Source organism: Neolamprologus brichardi, chromosome 3 (assembly GCF_056152115.1).
Source record: "Neolamprologus brichardi isolate AB-2024 chromosome 3, ASM5615211v1, whole genome shotgun sequence".
NCBI classification, from domain to species: Eukaryota; Metazoa; Chordata; class Actinopteri; order Cichliformes; family Cichlidae; genus Neolamprologus; species Neolamprologus brichardi.
In genome coordinates this window covers 43,039,322-43,063,992 of record NC_142106.1, presented here as the reverse complement: position 1 = coordinate 43,063,992, position 24,671 = coordinate 43,039,322, and the positions used below count along the sequence as shown (strand labels likewise).

General features: G+C 43.2%; 1 protein-coding gene across 1 annotated transcript; it reads left to right on the top strand.

Moving 5' to 3' along the window:
- Positions 1-22,738, top strand: serpinh2 (serine (or cysteine) peptidase inhibitor, clade H, member 2). The gene is made up of 5 exons (XM_006807334.3): positions 1-113; positions 753-1,408; positions 7,030-7,122; positions 7,721-7,953; positions 20,848-22,738. The coding sequence occupies exons 2-5, from the start codon at positions 760-762 to the stop codon at positions 21,151-21,153; spliced, it is 1,281 nt and encodes a 426-aa protein (XP_006807397.2). The 5' UTR covers positions 1-113; positions 753-759; the 3' UTR covers positions 21,154-22,738.
- The last annotated feature ends 1,933 nt before the right edge of the window (positions 22,739-24,671 follow it).

Sequence of the window (24,671 nt, the reverse complement as noted above, 5' to 3'; positions counted from 1 at the left end):
CGGTAAACTTCCTCTGCCACGTCTGAGCTCCGGCAGCAGCAGCACTTCCTCCGGAGCTCACAGCCGCGAACCGCGGCGGAAAAACGACAGGAACACACGTGAATTAATTAACGGTAAATTAATTAAACGAACACGACATTTTTTTCTCTTTCTCTGTCTTCGAGACTTTTTACACTTTTGGTTAATTTTGAGAGAGTATCGCTGAAGTAGACGACAGACATGTTTGCCGTCACTTCTGTTGAATTTCGGCAAAAGATAGGGGTCGAAGTTTTTTCCTTTTTCTTTCTTTTTTTTTTTTTAAGGAAAGATTGAAAACGCACATTTCCCCCTCTCATTCGTTTGTTCGGTCCCAGCCTGAAAACTTCATCAGCGTTAATTGTCGCACGTTGCTTCTTTCGCGCAGCGGGTGAGATAATAACCGTGGATCCAAGTGGGGAGGAATTTAGAAAATCAAGTTCTCACTGCTGTGGCTCTGTAGGAGCAGTTTACACAAATGACACTTTTACAGGAAAAAAGAGGAGCCCTCAGGCTGTGTTTATATTGCTTTATCTCAACTATGAGTGTTGCAGTGAGTATTACACTATTAAAAATCAGGTCAAAATATGCGCAATGAATAGTTGTGGAGGGGGGCTTTGTTTGCCTTGAGAGGGGTACATTCTCCTCATTCCTCTTGCTGTTATGTATACACAGACAGATTATCTCCTGCGAGCAAATCCTCATACTGACTCTCCTTCCCATGCTCTCTGTTCCAGAACTGCCATGCTGCCCAGGCTCCCTTTCTGTCTCCTAATTTCTCTGCCAGTTCTCCTGGTGCAAGGGAGCACAACTAATTCATCCAAGAAGAGCGCAGATGCCCCAGCCGGTCCAGCATCTCGCCCGCCGCCACTTCCTCCTCCACCTCAGGGTGACCCAAGCTGGACCCTAGGTCTGCGGCTCTACCAGGCCCTCCGCTCCGACTCGAGCTCCGTAAATGTCATCTTCTCTCCTCTGCTGGTGGCCTCCTCTCTCGGAGCACTGGGGGAAGCTTCAGCCGGTAACACCTCCAGCCAGGTCCAAGGTATCCTCAACCCACCGTCCCCCGACAAGGCGGGGACGCAGGTTCCCGAACGTCTTGCCGAGGCGTTGAAGAGCTTCAGTGAAGCCAACGGAACCAGCTTTCACCTGCACGCATCCTCGGCTGTGTTTTCCAAGCAGGTCTCTCCAGTCGACCAGGCCTTTGTGAAGCAGAGTCAGGCTAGGTTCAGAGTGCAGCATCAGACTCTGGGGAAAGGAGACTCCAAGGCTGACCTGAAGCAGCTTCAGGACTGGGCTAAGGCCGGCCTTAGTGGACTGGAAGGCGCTCCTTTGGAGGCCGAAATCAAGGCCAGGGCCGGAGCTTTGATCCTGGCGAATGCAGTGCGTTTAAAAGGTGTGTAGAAACAACATCACTGTAAATTAAATTAGTGCAGGGTTACTGAAATATTAAATAACAGCGAGCATCCAATTTTGCTTTTAAAACTGTGGGAGCGAAAAAGCTTGATGTCTTTTCCCATTTTAGTTGAGAGTATGGCGTGCAGCATTTTTAGTGATCACACAGCACAGACAGTCCGCACAAGTCTTTGCTTGCTCTGTGGCGCGTCCCACCTGTGCGCACCCTGCAACTCCACGGGTGTGTGCGCGCGTGCATGCGTTGGACTCCAGCTGGTGGACACAGCAGATAAAGGATGATTCTGGGGTCTATCACTGAGAGCTTATTCATCTTCCATTGGGGGGTGATGTGTCATCTTAAATAATTGAGTAACAAGTGTCCAGACTCTCTCTCCCTCGATGTCATGCCTAACATCTGTGCTCGGAGCGCTCCAAGTCTGCGGCGGCACAGCTTGGCTCGGCTCTGCTCTTTGTGACAGGCTGCAGTGGTGGAAAGCAGTCAATATTTCTGCACGGACGCAGTCGGTTAGAAGCTCCATCTGTGATTTAACAGTTGCATCCCAAAAACATATCCATCTAAATCCTTATCTGAGGTTCATTATGGCACGCTAAATGTGCCAATAAATATCGCGTTTTATTGTCGAGGGTCGGCAATATTTGTTCATCCGCACTTATCATGAGTCAAGGAAATGGCTTATTTTCCTTTTTCTTATTTTTTTTTCCCTTTTTTTGTGTGATTGTGGAATTTAATCTACCATCTCCTCCTTCGTGTCTCAGAGCACAGCCAACATTTTGAATGCCCGCTGACGTAGATTCTCATTTTTTTTTGTTTGCGGTCTCCACAAAAGATGATGATGATGATGTGTTAAATATATCCTTCTGTCTCGCTTGTTCCTTTTTTTTGCAGCGTTGGTCTCTGTTTTTGTGCTTTTGTCACTCTCTATCACATGTCTAATCTACCCCTGTCTCCTCTCCCTCTCCTTCCCACATGTCTCCTGTTCACATCCTCCTTATCGGTGTCTATCTGCCTCTGTTCCTTCTCCTTCCTCCTGCAGGTAGTGCCTTTTTTATTTTTTATTAGGTAGAAAAAAATAAAAGGCAAGGCTCCTGAAGTGAAAACAGGGATCCGGCAAAGATAGACAACCCTTCAGAAATAACATTCCCTGACAGACTATACATTGATAAGCAATTTAATTAATTCTCTTTGTTTGATGTTTTTTGACTTCATTACAAAATTAGTTTTGTTTTTTGTTTTTTTTCTGCGAGCCCACCCTCATTGGTCGGTTCATTAATTTCATGGAGCAAATATACAAATTAGATTATGCAGCAGATTGCAGCTGCAAATTAGATTACGGAAAATTGGATTCCTTTAGTTTTGATTTATAATTTTCAGCGTGGTCGATAGTTTGCTCCTTTCTCAAACCAGCAGCTCCTGCTTTTGTTCCAACTTTTGTTTTTTTTCGTTGTGTTTGGGATTCCGAGGACTTAAAGAAGTTGATGATGTGTTATTAATGGGATGTTTTCAGAGGTCTCGGGTGTTATTTTATTTTAGTTTGGCACTGAGCAGGCATCTCCATCCGTCCGTCCCCCCCCTCCCCGCTTTTATTTGTTTCCCTTCTCCCTCCCTTTAGTTAATTATTGAAGGAAGAATTTAAAAAAAGGGAAAAAAGCTCTTTGCTGTCGCTCCTCCCTCGGTCTGTACAGAGCTTTCAAAGAAAAGGAAGGTCAGGGCCAATTAGTAGCGGAACATGTTTATAGCGGAGAGATGCGAAAAGCAAAGAGGGCCAAAGAGAGAGAGAGAGAAAGAAAGGGTAAAATTAAATGAATAAAAAGGGGCAGAAGAAAAGCAAAGAGATGGGAGTGATTGGAGGAAACTGAGAGAAGTAAAGTGGGAGAGGTTGGCCTGCTGAGAGTGAAAGAGATGGACTGTCATGGTGGAGGGGATTGTAAAAGGGTCTGCCTTTGGGAGTTCCAGTCCACTCTGGTTAATTAATTCATGCTTTGTTTTGCTTTAGACAAACACAGTGACAGCAGAGGAAAATAATACTGGAAAAAAACAGTGGAGTGAAACTTATACAAGATAATGCGACAGCACTGGGGGACTGAAAAGGGAGAGGCGGCACATGAAGCCCCAGCTTCTTTAAACTCTAATAACAGCTTCTGAAATAGCACAACTGCACGCAATCACGAGTCGATGAGGGAAGAGAGCGAGCCGCGAGCTCGCATCGATTCTCCACTGGGTTATGCTTTAAGTTAACAGGACGACTCGGTAGCTGTGTGAGCGCCGCGCAGTTGTCTCGCTGTTTGTTGCTGACAGCTATTAAAAGGTTCAGGTTTAAAGCCGTCGCTCTGCTGCTGCTGCTGTGCAGGTCTGTTTGGAGGTCAGCAGGTCATTAACCCCCCCGTGCTTGTTTTTACACGTGTGTACTGTGGAGAAAATCGTTCATCGTCGTGACATCATTTCAACAACACGGTTGCCGCTTCAGGTAACCTTCAGCCGGCCGCTTTGGAATTCCAAAGCGTGTTTCCCAGGAAGCGGACTGAATGCCTGTGATGTGTGCTAGCATGCCCGGGAGGGAAAATCACAAGTCTTTTCTGCTGCGATTTGTGTTTGGCTGCGATCCATTCGAGTGTGGTTGGCTTTTGGAGATGCCACCCATAGTGTTGAAACAATTAGTCAGGCAGCTATTAATAAAAAAAAAGAATAAGTGTGGAATTTAATAATAAGTTAAACAGTTTAAAGAAACCCCGATTGTAGACAAAGTGTAGTAACGAGGCCTAACAGTAAGAGTGTGAAAACAGTCTTCCTCGTCTCTGTAACTTTCTAGTCTGAAAATAAATGGAGCCAAACATCTTTAAGGTTCATCATAATGGTGTTTGTTGCTTTTATGATTATTTACTTATTTTACTTATCCAGAATAAGTTTCAGCCAACCAACTCTGTGATTCTCAGTACATAAGTGAGTCTGTGTTTCTTTGTAACACTTTGGTAATGAAGTGAGTGGTTTTTTTTTTTGTTTTGTTTTCTTGTGATTAGAGAAGAGATTTGCAGATAATGGACTTTAAACCAGTGGATGAATAGATGATGGCTGAATATGTCTTGTATATATAAGTGCTCCCTACCAGTGAGGTAACACAGTGACGATGCTATGGCTGTGTCCCAAGGGTCCCAGGGTCTGCAGCCTTGAAGTACGCAGCCTCAACAATCCTCGAGGGCCGCGTACTTAAAGACCGCTAAGGCCGGAAGTGCGAGTCTTGTGAGATGGGACGGTCTAGCCTCCGTTGCACTGCCCAGGCTGCCTAGCAACCATGATACTAACAGCTGGAAACGTTTCATACAGCTTTGTTTGACAGAAATAAAGGAGAAAATCTTTTGTTCATTTGTTTGTTTGTTTCTACATGAGCTTTGATCGTTCTCTGTAAGATTAAGCTCAGCTATTGAACGGCGTATATTTTAAAGTAAAGTCTTTAAAACCAAGTTAGTACAAACGTCACTAATGTTACATAACTTTGCCGACATGTGGCCAACAGTAATGTTTTAATGTTCTTCGTTATTAAACATTTGCACATAAATAAGTGACATAATATTCAGTACTTAGTTTACTAAGTTACTCTTTTTGCGCCCCTCATCCGCCGTTTTTTTCCAGCAAAATTATCCACACCCACCGCCGCGCTATGCATTCTGGGATATGTTGGGCCACGAAGTCTACACCGCCACGTCCTTAAAATTTGGGGAAATTAAGGACGCATTTGAGGGCCGCATTTCGAGCAGCCTTCGAATTGGGACAGCCTTCGTCACGTCGCTGTGACGTAATCGGCCTTAAAATGCGGCCTTTAAGGCTGCAGACCCTGAATTGGGATACAGCCAATGTTGCTTATCTGGTTTCATCTTGGTTGATTTGTTAGCTTTTCCGCTACACTTTAGTACCAAACAGCACTGTTATTTTGACCTGCTGCTGGTGAAAAGGTGAGAGGCTCACAAAAGTCTTTAGCATAGAAGATAATTGTTGACGGTGTTGATATTTCTGTAAGGAAAAAGTCATTTCTCCAAAATGGGCAGCACATGCTGAAATACTCCAACATTTATTCTTAGGTGATTTCTTTAAAACTCTTTTACCCAGATGATGATGTCTGTGATTTCTTATTTTTATTACACACGTATATCTAAACCCATGTTCTAAATTCAAATGCTTTTACTACAACAGACTGATGTTGATGGTTGACGTGTAGCTGTAACACAGCCTGTTACAGACTGCTGAGACCATATCATGTGAAATGCAGATAAATCTGTACATCTGGCACTTTGGCAGTTTTGCTGATCGTTTTAGTGAGCAGATTGGCGTCCCTGTGAATTGTGGGACAGCACTACCTGTTTCAGCCGCCACCGTGTCAGGCAGCTGGAGTTGATGTCTCCGTATTTAAGGACGGTGACGTGTCAGGATGTCAACCAGTTAAGCTTAACTGGCGAAGGTGCATCCACAGACTGTATGATCAGAAACCACAGTGCAGGGTTATTGGTTGGGTGTGTTAGTCACATGTAACTGTAGTTTGTTTTTGTAAAATACACATATCTGCAAGTTTCTTGGGAAAATGAGAACAAAATTGCACAAAATTGGACTCCGTTTCATTGAGCAAAAGCAGTTGCATTGTGTCTTGTTTTGTTAGTGAAACCCAGTACAGTGTATATTTATCTTAGCAGTGTGGAGGAGTGTTTTGACTAAATCAGGCTGAGCATGATTTATTTTCCCCTGACATCTGTCTTCACAGCTTTTGGCATGTGAGGTATATCTTTTTGTCTTAAGGTAAATTATGGGGCGCTGTGTCTCGTATTGATCTCTCCTTAAAGTTCCTGTGCTTGTAGGTGTCACCTTGTGCTCTGAGAACTTGGTCTGTTTTTCTTTAGAGGAATTAAAAACAGGACAAAAGACGAGTCTGCGCACAGTTCTTAATAGAGGTGCTTAATAATAAAAACCAAGCAATCAGTCTGCAGGCTTTCACATTGCCAATTGAGGCATTTCATAGTTTTTGGCCTCCTTGAACCTTAGCTTTGTGTGACGAGAGCGCTGACCTTTTCAAATGATTTATCGATAATGAGAATCATCATTAGTTATAGCCCTAGCCGGCCTCAGGTGTCATTCACAAAGAGCGCGATGGGTACAAGTCATAATCTGCCGACCTCTACGCCCCATCCAGTGTCCCCTGCTCTATTGAATGGACCAGCAGCTTTCAGAGTGTGTTGTGAGGTTATTACAACGGTAATTCCTCCACTCTTAGCTCCTCTTAAATTGACAGCTGTCAGGAGGTTAGCAGGGCCAAGTGGGGATGTGTTGAACATTGAATAGGGGTCAGTAGCCTTAAGGTCTTCATAACTGCTGCAGTACAGCACTCTGCCTCAGCAGCTTTCAGGAGGGTATACATTTTTTAATGGGCAGTACACACAGATGATTCATGAGCGGTGCCAGCCAGTGTCGCTGTATATGTATTTTATGAACATGGCATTGTTTAACCTATTGTTCACTTTTTCTCCTGTTTCATTGTTTTTTTTTATCCCCTCCCTCCCCATGCAGTCCATCTATATGAAGCATGCTGTATTTAAAACTGCTTTTTCTTTCTCTGTGCTCAGGGCTGTGGGAGAGAGAGTTCAGCGAGGAAAGCACAGATCGTCGTACCTTCCTGGGAAAGAAATACACCAAAGTGGTGATGATGCACAGAGCAGGTAAAAATAATAATAAAAAGCTGTACGCAGTCTGTCACTGCTCTATTCCTGCCAGGGAATAAATGCAGCGAGAAGGAATCCAGCTCTAAAAGGGACGTGAATGTTTGTGAGGTCCAATATGCCTCGCTCTAATTTATCAGTGTGTCCCTAATGATTTATTTAGCACATTTTCCATATTTTATGCATTGTCTTAAAACAGCAACAAGGCAGGGTGAGTTTCTTCTAGGATAACAGTTAAGAGATGTAGAACGGATGTATATTTCTTTTAATCTCATCTATAATGTCACTTTCAACTCACGAGTGAGACTTGTGTTACGGCTGGCTTGTTGTCGTCCTGTCGCAGCTTGCGTTTCCTTTATGTATGAAGCGAAACTAACTCCAGCATTCCCTCTGTGAGTTCACTCGGTGATAGAGGGAGGTGGCACCGAACGACTGCAGTGACACGGCTGAAAGTGCAGCTCTGAACCAACTTCCAAGAGAACTTCTGCATTAAACTACTGCTAAAAAAGCAAACGTTACTTCACAGCACTGCTTCTCTCCTTGACTCTCTGATCTTTGCTCAACTCTTTGCCTGCCCCCTGCTGTCCCCCTGCTACAGGTTTGTACCGCTTCCATGAAGACACTGACAACATGGTGCAAGTTCTAGAGGCGCCTCTGTGGGGAGGCAGGGCCAGCGTCGTGCTCCTGCTGCCCTTTCATGTCGAAAATCTGGCTAAGTTGGAAAAGCTGCTGACCCTGGAGCTGCTGTCCAAGTGGCTGGAGAAGGCCAGTGTAACCAGTGTGGCCATCTCTCTGCCCAAGGCAAACATCACTAGCACGCTCAGTCTGCAGGTTAGTTCAGCAAAGTTTGTTTTAGTACAGTGGCATAAAAAGATTCTTGCATGTCCTTTAAATTCAGCTCATACTGCCTTTCATTGTCATATAAGTCTCAAACGGGTCATGCTAATGCAGTATGGCATAAGTATGGCTCTGAAGTGCTTAAATAGAATGAGTTAATCTTACTTCTTGGAAACGCATTTAGGAGTCCTGGTTACACCTTGTACTGTTTCCATGTGTTAAAGAGACATCGGTAGGCTTGGATAGTTTTTTTTCCCCTTATTTTCCTAATATTTCACAAGTTACTGTATTTTTATGCATTACTTGTTTTGTTTATTTTATTCATTATTTAAAAAAACCTCATAATTAAAGCTGTTGTTGAGTGATGTCATCGTTGCTATGGATTGTTAATTACCGTTGGCTACCGAGGTAGCAAGGCTTGAAGTAGGAAGAATGACATCCTGTGTCATTATAGCCTGGCAGTGTTGTATAACCACATACACTACAAGCATGTTGATGTTAACCTACAAAAAAAGGCTGCTGATGCTGCTGCTGCTAATATTAGTCATTTTTAGGTCTGCTAGTTTTGCTAATGTTAACTGGTTACAAAATTAGGAGCTAGAACCCTCCAACCTCCGTCCATAGATTGTTGCTGAAGGAATCTGTGGCCCTGCTGTAATGGACACTAATGCATTGAGGTGGTGAATGAAGAAGATGTGCTGATGATGATTAGCGAACTGGCATTTTCAAGTGTTACACTCTTTAGACAGGGGCGCCACTAAGGAGGGGCCGGGGGGCCACTGGCCACCACCCCCCAAAATTTGCCGGCCCCCATCCCTGGGCATGCTTGTCCTACGTTGGTAATAATTTAAAAAGGTAAAGGTAAAGCTGGCGGCAATCCCTGGATAGATCACTGGTGCATCTCTGGGCCAACAGTTCACACTCTTACACAATCTAACGCAGGGGTGTCGAACTCCAGTCCTCGAGGGCCGGTGTCCTGCAGGTTTTAGATCTCACCCTGGGGCAACACACCTGAATCAAATGATTAGTTCATTACCAGGCCTCTGGAGAACTTCAAGACATGTTGAGGTCATTTAGACATTTAAATCAGCTGTGTTGCATCAAGGACACATCTAAAACCTGTAGGACACCGGCACTCGAGGCCTGGAGTTCGACACCTGTGATCTAACGCTTATTTTTTCTTTCCTCAACAAGTTCTGGGAAACTGAGAGAATGAGTCTTAAGCTGTTTCTGCTCAGCTCTGCTGAGAATCATTAATGCGATGGTTGGGACTTCCAGTCAATCAGTCAAAACAGATGATTATGGATGGACAACATGCCACATTCACCCATTCATGTTCTTCTATACTTTTCAGTGCTTCCTAGCCAACATTCACACACATTCATACTCTAATGGATGCATCAGAGAGCAACTTGGGGTCATTGTCTTGCCCAAGGACACTTGGCATGCAGTGGGAGTCAGGAATCGAACCACTAACCTTCCGATCAGTAGATGACCTGCTGTACCTCCTGAACTACACCCACCCCAATATCTAGGCATATAATTTTTTTCTTTCTCTGTTTTTACCATATTTTTTAAGTAACCTATATTTGACAAGAGCATAATGAAAGTGGAAATTCTGTTTTTGATGTGCCGGCCCAGTATTTTTAGAGGCCACCCCTATGAAAGTAATTCTGGAGGCACTGCTGTATTTAGGTATAACTTTGCCCAAATTTCTTGGGTCACAATCTCCTCTAGTTTCTATGGTCACGATGCTGTTTTCCATTTTTTTTTCTTTTTTATTCTTTTTTTTTTTCTGTTTTCTTTCTCTTTTTTTGCATTTATACCGAGACCAGTAGACCAAGTTGTTTTTTAAGTAAGTTTAAAGTGCGGTGAAGTGGGAGCTGTGCAGCTGTTTCAAACTCTAGTTGAATTTGACAGAGTGGATCCCTGCGTGCAGCTTCAATTCTAGTTTCTTCTTCCATTCATTTCCTGTATCTGCGCACTGCATCATTTTTCACTCCACCTGATACGCTTTCTCATTTCACCCAGCAATGCAGTCATCATTCTCATTGTTTCTTTGCCTGCTTTATCCTTCTCTGGATTTTCCGCATCTCTTCATTATTCCCTGCCTCTGTCTTGGCCGGCTGCTTTTCCTCTCTTCCTATCTGTCTACCCTTTTCGCACACATATTGGCACCCCCTCCCACCCCATCCTTTGGTCTTCCTGCTCTTCCTCTATGCTGTGTCGTGTTTCTCGCTTCTATTTTTCTTCTTTTTCTTTCTCCTTCCATTCGGAACGTGACCACTGTGTCTTACTAAGTTTTGTGCCTCCTTCTTTGACTGCTTTTGTTTTTTCTTTTTTACTACTGGCTGTAATTGAAGCCTCAGTGCAGACGTTGGCTTAGGTGAGTTCAAATGTCAGTCCTTTCCACTATTCTCTTCTCACTCTTGAGGTAAAGGGTGCCCAGGTGTATCGAACCTGGGCACCCAAACCTTCCTGCTCGGAGGCTAAGAGGGGCCTGAGGATGACCATGACCTGCACCTCCTCTGTGGGGTCCCGGTGCCTCCCACAGGCCTTATTTTGCAAGAGCACAAAGGTTATGCCACAGACCAGCTGGTAATGTGGATCTCTGCTCCTGCTACTCCCATGGCCAGCAGGTAGCTGGTCTGAGGTACTGAGAAGTGAATAGGACAGCCAAGCGGACAGAAAGCAGCTTAGTGGCAGCTGATGCTAATGCGAGTGCATTAGGGTTGTTAAGGTTCATCCAGGCCAAACTGGAGGCTGCTGACTGGGAGGCTTGAGAGTTGTCGGGCTGGTGGAAGAGCACGTATTTGACCAGGCCGAGAGGTGTCTAACAGGGACACAGAAACATACAAGCTGCTAGAATCACACGGGCCTTTCACCTTCAGGAAATTCCTGCTGAGGGGGGGAAAGTGGAAGGAAAGTTTTCTGGTCAGGTTTATGGAATTGACATTAGTTGCAGTCACATCCATAGTTTAACTTTAATACTTTTCACTTCTCTTTGTGAAATACTGTTCTTCCATGTGATGTTCCATGTGGCATTTTGTAATTATAAAAAATCGAACTCAGATTTTCCTTTGTGGCTCCAAGTAAACTGTTAAAAACAAATAGAGGAACATGGCTGAGATTGCTAATTACAAGTATCTTGAGCAAAGCACAGGAAGTAGCCTATGACAAACAGCCAGTTTAATTGTGCTCTGTTATTACTAATGCTACGTTATTATTATTGGCAACTGATGGAGCCTTTCAAAGAAGAAGTTTGCCATTGAAACCAGAACAGCTATGCTGAGCACTGGCTCAGAATGACAGGCTGCTACAAGAATCTTTTGCACCTTTGCAAGATATGTAGGATAAAGGAATTTCCTAACAGAGATCTATGCAGGTATGCATGCAGCAAAGCATGAATAAGGAGAGTCAAGAAAGGAATGACATTTAAGATCCTTGATAGCCATTAAAATATTCCGAGATTTAGCTCAATGGTGGATTTCTAGTACTCACTCTTTTCCACCAATAAGATGTAGATGTGTTTAATTTTTACCTCATATTATCTTCATAAAATTGAAAACTGACTTGGGCTTTCATGGGGTCTGATTGTTGGGCCTGGATTTGTTAAGACTTGACTTCAGCCTGGATTTTTTTCCAATCTCTAACTTGAGCTATGTCAGAAGCAATGAATTTAGCGAAAACACAATGTGTTGTACTTTGAAAGTGTGCATACTGCAGAGCACGTCATATCATTGGTGAGATAATCTGATTAAATATACTCCAAAAGACACCAGCAGAAGATGCACCGTTGATAGATCCAGTTCTGTGATGTCCACTGAGTGAGGAAAAGCCTCAAAGCAGCCACACCCCTTGTTATAAGACTATAAGGAAAAATGTTTTGTCGCAGTGCTGTTGGTATTGAGAGTTGGAAAACTGGTTTCAGAAACTAAAAATATTGTACCAGGCTGTACGTGTATTATTTTCATTGCTAATGCTGAGCATTTTAACATCAGTTTATGGAGTTTACTCTCCTGGACCTGATCTCAAGTGGCCATTAGAGGAACTGCAGCTTCTGGCACCATTTTTTCTGGAGGTTGCTTTTTTCACCATTTCAAACTTTTATTACTTGAATTATTTTTTTCGTCATTCCTCTTGCATCTTTTCAATGACTTGCTCTACTTTGAAAAATTGCTTAGTCTTTAATCTGACTACACCCAGAGACCAGTTGATAACACAACAGCTAGAGAGAAGTAACGGGGGGAGGTTAGTTTAACCTGAGAGAAGCAGAAGCATCCCAGTAAAACCCATTTCCCCAGGGCAGTGGACACCGACTGCAACCTTTGACGACATCCTATCCATATGTATGCTGTAACCTCATCATGGACTGATGAAATCCACTTTGCCCTCGCTCTACTTTAGCAAACATCTCTGTAGAGCTGTGCTACCATGTTATTCTGCTAGCTGCGCCCCGGAGAACAAGCTTTTGACATTAACATTGTCAGGAGACTCTCGGGAGGAGGATGTAATCTAGAACTAAAGCTTGAAATGACTTCTGACATGCCTATGACTTTGCCAGTGAAAGAGCAGAAAGCATCCTGTTGCACAGACCCTCCTTTGTCTCTCTGAGGCAGTTTTACAGACAGAAAAAAAAGAAAACAAAAAACTTTGATGGTCTTAAATAACTAAAAGTAGCTGTACAGTGTTCTCATTATGCAACCTAATTATGGGTGAGCACGTTTTGGCCCCGTTTGACTCGTGATGAGTTGTCTTCCTCCATTTGCTCTCTCAAGAAAAATAAGCGCATTTGAGAAATCATTGCGAATGGACTCAAGCTCCAAACAAAACCCTCTACACACTCTGATCTCATTGCGTCTGCCTTCCCAAACCCTCTGGCCAGCGACAGTTCCGTGTCTTCACTGACAATCATTTTTCCAATTGGGTCAGCCAAATAATTGCTCATCACCGAGCGTTAATGCTGTTTACCACTTTGTCTGTCAGTGCCACGGATGGCCATGGAATCCTTAGATTAGAGGGCAGCATTTGGAAAAAACGGTGTGTGTGTGTGTGTGTGTCTAAGACTTTCATCTTGTGTGCGTAGCAAATGAGCACAAACAAAATCGCGCACCTCTGACTCATGTTGAGCGGATTTGGCACATCCAAAGGCATCGTTCGCTCCTTCACCCCAGTCCTCCCCGTTGTATCAGTCACAGGGATCTAAATCCTTTCTGTAGGTCAAACATGTGCCTCTTGTAAACCATCGCTAAGCAACTGAACCTTGGCTCCTCTGACCTAAATGGGAGTGACACAGAGCAGGGCGATATGACCAAAAATATTTATCACGATATACATTTGAAAATTTGCGATAACGATATAACTGACGATATAATTGACAAGAGACAAAATACTTTACAACTCCACAACTTTATTAGTGCAAAAACCCCATCAGTGTATTTTCACTTAAACAAGCAGCTGTTTTTTATGTGCATTAAGGTTATATAAAAATGTAACAGTGCAAATTCCTTGCTGACAGTTTAACCAAAAGGCATTTCCAGTGGAAATTGGCTGACATATCCTCAGCATAACCATGTATAATATCCACAAAACTTAAAAAGAGGTTATACACACACAATACGGTAATATTATGTTGAAGCACAGTACGTATCACTCCGCGAGGCTCCTGCCTACGATAGCCGTAATGCTCCGACAATCCATCAAGCGGTGCGGCTTCGTAGCTTAGCAAAGTCGTACTAAAACATTTGACAGATTTTCGAGCGCCGTGTACGACATAAAATCGTTTCGAGGTCAGTAAACACAACCAGAACTCATACATAAGGCACACGGGATTATAAGGGGCACTGTCGATTTTCAGAAAAATCAAAGGATTGATTTTAAGTGTGCCGTATTTTCCAAAAAACACGGTAATAACGACGGCCTGCTAGCATGCTCTACCAAAAATAGTGCTTTGTTGTGTGTCTGATGGACGAAAGCTAAACCAGTTCCACACCACTGAAGTTGCAGCATTTTTACAAACCAGTTCTGGTTCATCCGTTTCATTCAACGATTTGCTTTCGCCGCCACGCTTTTTCTGACGTGTGCGGTATGAAAACAAAGGCACTGCACATGCGCGTTTTACCCATATTCTATTGCGATGTTTCATTTTTCTATCGTTGCCCAAAATTATACCGGTATTACTGTGAACGGTATGATATGGCCCAGCCCTAGTGACACTGGCCGGGAAAGTGAGCAGGAGAGGTGGGAGAGAATGAGAGGGGTCAATGATTGCTTGGGGACGAGGTGGGAAGCACACGAAGACCCATACAGAGCAGCAAAGTGTGGCATTTCTCTTCCTTTCTGTCTCGTTGGTGGTGGCGTTTTTCTCCGGTGAAGAATAGGAGTGTGACGGGGTCTGCAGCCAGAGACGGAGAACCCTCTTAACAAGCTTTGCCCAGAGGTCACGGAATAAACCACCCTCATTCCTTTTCTCTCTGATCCACTGCTGACCAGGCCACACACATGCACCCACACTCACTAATGGCCAAACTTGAGCTCCTCGGTGGCTATATCTCCGATTGGTGACTAAGACATATGAGTGTTCACCAGAGAGCTCACTCAGTCATGGATAATGAGGTCAAAAGGCCATCAAATATTTACAAGAGCGCACTCTGCAGTATACAGTGTCAAGGGGCAGCTGTTTTAGCACAGCTACCATAGCCCTGCATCATATGAATTAATCAGATGTGTTTCATGGCCATTAGTTAAACATCTCACTGAAAGCTAAGGCTTTATTTTCCTTTTTTTCCCTTTTTCTTTTTCTCTTCTCCAGTAAAATGGTCTCGTAGAATAAAGCGCTACTCATGTGTCTGTGTGAATGAGACCCAGAGCGCGTTGACTGTGTAGAAGAGGTAAAAGCCCATGTAAATAAGATACCAGTAGGAGTGATGCTGATGAGACCTTAATAAAGCGATGGTGAGGCTTTGAAGCCTCGAGAGCTGATAATGTGTGAAAAAGAAAAGGCTTTCTTTAAAGCCTGCATCAAATGTGTCCATGAAATGGTGCTGCGATGATGCCAGTGCCGCACACTGCACGCTTCAAACCACCCACGTGGGGATGTTTAGGGCAGCGCTGAATTAGGCAGAACGTGTTTGGAGTTACTTAAAGTGGCAAAATCTGGGAAATCAGCACCAACACTGGTCCTTTATTTCCCAAGGGGTTGCCATAGTATATGGATCTGCATGTTTTGATTTGGCACAGATTTTATGCCTATTGCCCTTCCTAACACAAGCTTCACTTTTATGGTTTGGGACAGGGACAACTAGTAGTTTACTAGCTTGTGAGTCTGTGTGCCCTCCTGGTGTGCAACCACAGACGTTTCAGGTGTATGGAGAAAGTGTTAACCACATGGAGCCACTGTAATGTAACAGTATAAAATGATAGAAAATTAAAAATTCTTTTCGTTTTTATTCATTTATTTGCTTTGTTGCCTTTTAATATAGAGCTATATATAGAGCTGAGCCAAGAAGGAAACAAAAGCAGAGTGAGGAGGATGATGTGCCAAAAACTCCAGCTAACAGTGTTCATGTAGCATGTGCTTTTAACAATTCCACTCACTTGAAATGTATGGGAAAGTGGGACCATTGCTATAGTGTGGGAGAAAGTGTAAAAGGCAATATGAAAAGATAATGAGGAGCACTAAAATAGAAATGAAATAACACACTAATGCATAGTTGACTGACAGAAACTAAAGTGTTTTGATAACTGATGAATTATTTTGGTGATTACGGTGGAAAAATGCCAAAGATTGCTTGTGCCAGCTCCTCATTTGTCAGGATTTCGGTGTCGTCCCAGCACTTTTCTACTGTTGTTGTTCTAGTTGGAGTTTGGAAAGATAACTTTGAATAGTGGACCTCATTATTTCTCCGTGTTCTAACAGTTTTAGACCAAAGAAAGAAAGTGAAAGTTGCTAGTTTAGTACAAAGTAAATTAGATTGCACAGTGAGAATCATTTTATTATCCAGTGTGTTATCTTTTGTCCAGAGGCACAGATCGGCTTCACTCTCGCCTACCCTTTGCTTTCTGTAGTCCCTCTTCCTTACCTGCTGTGTGATCCAAATGAAGTGGTTTTTTTCCCATTTTACCTGCTTTTCTTCTCCAATTCTCAACTAAAAAATCCTATTTTGCAGGATTAGAAGAGAAACATTGGCTTCACTATTTAGTTTCTGAAATATTAGACACAGTATGCAGTTCACAGACATAAAACGTCACAAGAAAATAAGAATTTGCAGTGAACACATTCAGCACTACAGACAAACCACTTGTTTTTTTTTCTTTTCCATTTTAACTGTCGAGGTAAAACATCTCTGTGTTGGTAGAAATAGTCTTTGTGTGATGTGAGGTCTTCATAGAGTTGAATCATCTTAAGGTCTTTTCCCCAAGTTCAAATTGCATCATTTGCATACAACAGCTGAAAGGAGCGCTGCCTAGCAGCGACCTCCCTTTTGATCTTTGCTTTTTTTCTCTCTCATCTTTTTTCTCTTTAACTTCATCATTATTAAAGCTGCTCTGCTTTTTTTTTTTTTTTTTTTTTAAGCATCCAGAACAACTGCTCACTGATAGAGCTGTAACGTGTCCGTGTCCGCCACAACCTTAAAACCCCCCCACAGGTTCACCCGACAAGCTTCTTAGTGGGGCCGACCACCGAGGTGAAATAATGTGATGCTGAGTGTTGCATGCCTCAGGGCCATGCTACCTCGGGCCTGGTTAGACTGCACTGCTGTAGGTAAAGGTAGCCCTGGCCACACATACACTCTTAGATGAAATCTCCAGGTGACAATGCCTGTGGCTCCCACTCGCAGACAAATGGCTCGTTGATGTTGTGCGCGAGGCATCAGCAGTCCACCCAGTGCTGTTCCATCTAAGATTCATGCGGTGCGTCCGAGAGAAAGGGCAGCCAAAGAGCACCTCCCAGAGGTTTTTCTCCCCGTATAATGCAGTGCCACACCTCTGCAGCGCACAAGGCCTCGGTGGGCTCCGCTGACATGCCTGCTTCTTCTTAATGTGCTGCCACTGGGTCCTCTTATTTATGTATATAGATAGATATGGATATAGAGATAGATATAGATATATATATATATATGAGAGAGATGTATATGTATAGATAGATCTATCTATCTATCTATCTATCTATCTATCTATCTATACACACACACACACACACACACACATGGATAGATATATAGATAGATAGATAGATAGATAGATATATATAGATATAGATATAGAGATATATATATCTATATATATCGATATATAGATATATATCGATATATAGATATATATAGATATATATTTATTAGGGGTGCAACGATACTCGTATCGATATTGAACCGTTCGATACAGTGCTTTCGGTTCGGTATGCATATGTATCGAACGATACAACATTTTTAATTTATTTTATCAACTTTCCTTCTGACGGTGCTGTCTGTGTTGAGCGCTCAGTGGATCTGCGCTCGACAGTGCAGCCTAGGCGGAGTAGTCGAACGCAGATTCACTGAGCGCAGGGCAAGCTAGCTAGACAGAAGTTAAGCTTGTTGCAACATGGCAAATTGAACCTCCCCCACCCTCATTCAGATCTGGTGTCTGGAACTATTTTGGTCTTCATGTGACGTATGACCCTGAAGGTAAGCGAGTCATGGACAAAAGTAAAACAGTATGTCAGATGTGCCACGCAATGCTCAATTACATGAGTGGGAACTAGTGTGTTAGCGCAGTTAGCTCGTTAATGTGTTGACGCTGTCCAGCCCCACACACTGGGCAGTCCGCGGTAGCTCATTAACAGAGATTTGCCGTGTTGTGGCGTTAACCTCATTTCAGATTAAGGCTGACAGCACTAGTGGGAACACAACGAATATGACTGCACATTTACCCGATAGCATCCTAGTGCAAAGACAAGTGGAAGCAGACAAAAACAACAAGCACGCATACAAACGTTACCCGAGTCATTTAGACAGCCGTTAGCACATGATTCTCCTTATGGGGACCTGATATGTTTAATATGCTGCTGAGAATATAGCCCAGAAGAAGCGTATAGTATAGCTTTTATTTTGGAAAGAGACATTTCTCTGTAATAAACTCTCTTTTCCAAAGATGAGTGATTCCTCAATCAGATACAGGGCTCGCAAAATCGCTAGCCCGACGTCCCGGGGCTAGCGATTTTTCCAGTCGGGCTGCCCTGCTCTGCTCGTCGGCCTATCGTAGGAAGGAAAAATATATGTCGGAAATGTAGCTGGGTAATTATGTCATTGGCATCGGTGAGCCACTGTCAATATGTGACATATTGAAATCGCGTTTGAATTTGCGCTTGTTTTTTGCTTTCACTTTGCAATCGCGCGAACTGTGTATAGAGAGCGACAGCACTGATTGGTGAGTGATGATAATTTGCGCACCAATTCCTCTGACATCGTCTTATCAATCATTAGCTTACTATGCAAACATGACAAGTGAAATCTCCCGCAGCTTAAACATGTGAGAGGTTGATCGCAGAGAATCATTGAGCGTTATGTGAGTGCGTGTGTAAAAGCAGCAGGATATATATTTTAGTTCTGCTGAGCCAAATAAGACAGGTCAGGGTGAAGACGTGACAGCCAAAGAAAAGCTTACCACAAAACGGAAAAGTTATGACAAATCAGACTATAAGGCAAAAAGAAAGTGCGGCTTTATGGTTTCATGGAAAAAAGAATTTCTGTGGCTGCAATATGACGAGCTAAATAACCAGGGGTGCACATAAGTGGTCCGCAGGTGCGCATTCGCTGTCAAAATAAAAAACGCGCACAAGATAAGAAGTTGCAACGCGTGTTTGCATACATAAGATTTGTATTTGCAGACATTTGTTTAGAACTCTTAAAGATGGTGAAGAAGCTCCTTTAAGCAATTACTTTGGTGTTCCTCCACCTCCAAAGAAATGTCAGGAGTCCGAACCACAAAAGAAGCGCGTATTCTCGGAAAAGTGGTTGCAGGAGGTGAGCTGGCTTCAAACAAATGATGAACGCACAGAGAGGTGGTGCAGAATGTGCCGTGAAAATTTAATAAATGACAAATTAATAAAAAGGCATGAACATTTTTTTTGTGTATCGAAAAAATATCGAACCGTGACACCAAAGTATCGAACCGAACCGAACCGTGAATTTTGTGTATCGTTGCACCCCTAATATTTATATATATCTATATCTATATATCTATATCGATATATCGATATCGATATATCGAGATATATATATATATATATATATATATATATAGATATAGATATAGATATATATATATAGATATAGATATATATATATAGATATATATAAATATATATATAGATATATATATAGATATATAGATATAGATAGATATCATATCATATCATATCATGCAGGGCTCATCTTTACTATTTATATGGTTCATCATAGAACCTTAGGCCACAATTGTGCACATAGGTGGAAAGAATGTGTCATGAGTGACAGAGAGAGATGCCAGGTAGTTTCTTGTTAAGTAACTTAGGGGAGGAAAAGAATTGAAATGATCTCCGATGGAGACTGACAGTTTGCAAGAACAATGTAAAGCGGGGTGAGTAGGCCTGCCCAAGAAAAAGGAGAAGGATCGAGTTAGAAAAAGAATGGGATAACACGGAGGCACGTGGGCCAGACGAGGTATGGAGACGCTGGGCGAGTGGCAGAGCTGCAGAGGAAGACAGTGATGTAGTGGAACCGTGTGGGGTGGGTGGGGGTGAGAGAAGGGTAGAGGAATAATGGATGAGGACAATAGAAGTGCATTAGAGAAGGAGGTGGTGCTCGTGCTCTGTGGACACAAACGCATGAAAACACTGGAATGGGAGTGACAGATGCCTACAACTGTATATACATGCACTTGTTTTGTGTTTAGGTTTAACCTGCGATGATCGGGGTGATTTTTTTTTTCGAGCATGCACATCTTCGCTTTTAAACGAAAAGCAGATGTTCTACATGGTTTATTGCCGTTTTCTATTAGTGTGTGGTTTTAAGACGTGAGCAAAAACAGTGTGGTTTCGGTTCAGCGAGGGAGCACCCACAGAACAGCCGGAAGATCTTAGTTGTTGTCTGCTAGTAAAAGACGTTTCCAGTAAGGAGTTTAGTCAGCTAAAGTTTAAAAAAATGCCGGAAAACAATACCGTCACCCACCCATCTTCCCCTGCAGATATTCTGTAGCCGTGGCCTCGCACGAATCCGCACAGATGAGTCCACACAGCCCCACGTCCACACCCACACATGCTCTCATCTGGCCCTCGCAGAAGCCTGTCACTGTGAGTGGCCCTCTGCCATGGGAGGATAAACTACCTGTCATGGCGACGACTTTCTGTGGAATTCATATCAGAGGCAAAACAAAGGAGGTGCCGAGGTCACGGGGCATCACTCTTAAATTATTCATCCTCTGCATCCTCCTTCCGTCTCCTCTCTGCCTGTCGTCCACTTTGTTCTGCCAGCTCACAACAAGGGCAACTGTCAGCCTCTTTTCTATCTCAAATTTTTGGGTATATAAAGTAAATAAATATTATGGTAAGTAAAGAAAATGCTGCTTGTGAAAAGTTACTCATTGAGTGTTTTTAAGCACATCTTTATGTGTAAGTTAATCATATTGCAGGGTTTGGTCAGGGCACCGCTCGTCCCAAACTTCTGAATGTCAGCATCATGAAATTTTAAAATCTGCTTTCCCTCCTGCTCCTTGTTTGGTCCCCTCGCGTGCATAATTGATCAGCGTCCTGGCAGCTGCACTTGCAGAGCGTGTTTATCTACGATGGCACCAAGCTTTGAGAACTTGTTTGAGAACTTACTCAAGGCAGCCATAAAGTCTTATCATCTTTTATTTCCCCTCCAATTGCAGAAACAGTTGGTTACTTTAGGTTTGACCGATGCCTGGGACCAGAAGTTGGCTGACTTCTCTGGGGTGTCAGCCAAGAGCAAAGGAAAGCTTCACCTTGGTGGCGTCCTCCACTGGGCTGCCCTGGAGCTGGCTGCTCAGGCAGGGAAAGAAGATGCTGACCTACAGGAGAAACACATTGATCGACCTAAATTGTTCTACGCCGATCACCCCTTCATTCTCTTCGTCAGAGACAGCGCCACGGGAGCCCTGCTGCTGATGGGAGCTCTGGACCACGTGGAGGGAGAGCCCTTACACGATGAACTGTAGCACCCTCCCTCCTGTTGCGTTATCCTTCTTTTTTCATCTTTGGTGTTTCTTTTCTTTTTGCATCCCCCTGTCAAAGACTGCACACTGGTTTCTGAGTGGAGACATTGTCATTCACTGTTGCACACAATCACATCAGACTACGCCTGGCTGTCAGACTGACACCCCGTAGTCTCACACTGACTGACACTGACACGACACCGCCATACTCGACAGAGTCACACTTGCACAGTATCACCGACATGGCATATAGAACAAAAATACTGTAAGAGACATTACTAAAGTTGACGGATACACCAAAAACACTAACTTTGAGAGACTACTTGCCTTTTTTTTTCCCCCTCCTTCCCCACACACACACACGCACAAGGACTCGATCATCAAGTCAACACAATACAAGATGACAAACACCAACATGCTTGACAAGCACAAGTAGTTACACTGACACAACATAAGCAACCAACAAAGAACTTCAACAAACAGAAGCTCGCAGTGACACTTGAAACTCTGCTGTCAGGGCAGGTGCGCGTTTGTGTGTTTGCGCGGTGACCGACACATCAAGGGTAGCCCTGTGGCCAGTCTCTAAGCTAGCAGGGACCAATGGCGGGGTCCCCAGGGCTACGTCCAAGGAAGACTGATGGCTCAGCCAAGTGCTTATTGATGAGCCAGCTTAATGCTAATGACTGTAATGCGTTACAACGCTTGTCAACAACACGGAGAGGACGGGGAACCTTTTAATCTCTTAATGCCATCGTGGATCAATGACACCATTATGCTGTTGGAAACAAATGTAACTTACATCACTTGATGTAAATGTAACAAGTTTATATTTAGAAAGATTACACAAACTCTATGACGTCTCCATGTTGAATATTTTTTTTTAAATTTAGGCTGTTTTGGGGGGATTTTTTGAATTCTTTGTCAGTCTCATCACCTGATCACTGATTCAAAACAAACAAGTGTTCTGTTGATATGTCAGATGTCTGTTACAGGTTTTTATTTCCCCTCAACTTCCACCCTGAACTAAAAGGCCTTGCATGCGCCGCCAGGGTCTATGGAAGTAGATTTAAAGCCCCAAACTGAATCACTTACTGAATTTTAGTGACAACACATGATAGAATTGCAGTGCATTGAAAGTGTAGCAGCGACTTTGTCAACACAGTCACAGAATGCTCCCCAACAACCTCAGGTAAAATGCGTTTCTTCCATTTCCACCGATAAATAATTGAGAAATCAAATCTATGGTTGAATAAAAGAAAAAGAAGGTCCCTGCTTGCCGTTCCTCTTAAAACAGCGTTCCTGTTTTGGTGTCTTCTGTGTTTGAAGTGTTTTATTTAAAGCATCCGAACATTTTAGGAGACTTTTGCGTTGCACCGGCCGCCCATCTGTCTGCACAAACAAAATACTTGATGTGTGATGGTTTTATCCCAGATGTGTTAAAAGCCTAGCGACAAACACAGAAAATGTAAATGTGAGATGCATCTGTCTTGTTGCAGTGGTCTAGAGGCACACAGCTGGACTGTCTGATTCACAGCGTTCAACAAAATCCCTCTCAGGACCACTGTGCTATTCCATCCTTGTTCCTAAATTAGCCACCTGTACAGGTCTGCTCGGCAACAGTGCACGGCGTGCATGTGTACTGTTCCTGTGAAGCCGTGCACCTATAACAATATCCTCTCTGCAGTGGCCGTCTGTGCAGCACAGATTTCTAAAGGGCACTATATAGCGGGTATACTTCATACTGAATAACCCGTGGACTCGATTCAGACAAGCCGATGATGGATCAGTGGTCGTCTGCTGTGAGCTCATCAATCCTGCTTATTCTAACACCGGCTCCCTGCTGGCTCACCTTCACATTTCATTCAGAGCACCTACAACCGCATGCATGTTCCACATCTGCTCACAGGTAGCCAGACATAATCAGATTTTTAAAGAAAAGGGTAAGAAAGCCGCAACTCGATGATGTGTAGCTGTAGCATTCAACCTAGCATAAATCAATGTAGTAATTTGTGATTTGAAGGGAGTTCTGCCAACTAATAATATTTATCCTCCCTTTATAAAGATGTTTTAGGATTTTCCATTTATTTAGTGTAGTTAGGACCTGACATTTACATCTCATTTAATGTAAATTTGGTGGTATGGCTCTATTTTGACACACTCCTGTGTGTGAAATGCAGTAGGCAGGGACATGGAAAGTGGGAGGCATAAAGACCCCGAGCACAGAAGTGATCCAGCATCAGTGGCAATATATTGTACAACATGTGACACTGATTAATTCACACGGGATAGAAGAAGGAGCTCAGGTGAAGGTGGGCTGCAGCGACTTGTAAAGGTGCAAGTGGGCAGGTAAAATCAGCTTAAATAGCATATATGCTCATACACAGTGGCCAAATGGATATGTAGAAGTGTGCTATCAAAACCATCACCTGGTGAGGGCTGGCAAGATGGAGTTATTGCCTGTCTGAATGAATTCTGTGTCCCATTTCTGACTCGTTTTATTTTTCTAGTGCCCAGTTATTTCACAAAGAAAAAAGCAACAGTCCATGATAACTAGTTCAAGTTAAAAGCACCTGAAAGAAATGTTCAGTTGCCTCAGAGTAGTGTCTTTGGGAGCACTCTGGCAATACAGAGCGGCAATATTTTTGGACAGGAAGTCAAGGTGAACTGCTTCATGAGCACTACTTGATAGCTTGACACCATTGCCGATGGCAGTCTCCTTTCAACCATTTCACCGTCACGTGACAGAAAAAGATTTTGAGAACATTTAATGTTTAATCGCCTGTTTTTAAATAAAATATAATGTGCAAGAGCAACACGAACTTCCTGTCTCCTCCACTGGCCTACGCGATGGGTTCAACCGTCGGACAGTCCAAGTGGTAGAGAAGAGAGCGTTTAGAGCAAAAGAGCACTCACAGTAGAGCCATGGCAGTTATAGTGCAGTACTTACCCTTTAGAGAAAATCATAGAAGTGACTCTTTATAACTGTGGGTCAACTTTCTCAGTGTATCGCCTCGCTCTTGTTAAAAGCTTGAGATGGGTCATCAGTGAGAGGCAGGCATGTTGTACATGGAAAGAGAGGTTTATGTGGTGAGCTGGAAGGATGGCTTTCTGACATTCTGAAAAGACACACAGGTGGTCAACTTCACACCATTTATAGATTATTCACATGGGGATTTAAAGGGAACTGATGGAATAAGTGATTGTGTATCAGTTTTAATAAAAGTTTACTTTTTTACACGTTTCTTGCACTGGGTTGGACTGAAGGTTGCTTTCAAAATTTCATTAGCTTTCTTAGCCCTAACCCCACGAGTTAGAGGTTTCTCTCCTCCGATTAAAGAATTAACTCTAAACTAGCACTGAACTTTAAGAACAAGTTATGCGTGGCTTTCAGAAAAAAACAAAGGCATCTGGTATTTCAATTTTCGCATCCAAAATGACCAGAGTTTACCCCGCTTAACTTGGTGGTCAGGGTAATCTGTCCATAAGCTGCTCTGTCGAGCAAAGACTGGCATTTTATTGAC

Bases quoted from the DNA above. Each gene is read 5' to 3' on its own strand.
- serpinh2 (XM_006807334.3), top strand. From the start codon at position 760: ATGCTGCCCAGGCTCCCTTTCTGTCTCCTAATTTCTCTGCCAGTTCTC. The intron at 7,123-7,720 runs GTAAAAATAATA...CCCCTGCTACAG, and splicing joins GGTGATGATGCACAGAGCAG to GTTTGTACCGCTTCCATGAA. The intron at 7,954-20,847 runs GTTAGTTCAGCA...CTCCAATTGCAG, and splicing joins CTAGCACGCTCAGTCTGCAG to AAACAGTTGGTTACTTTAGG.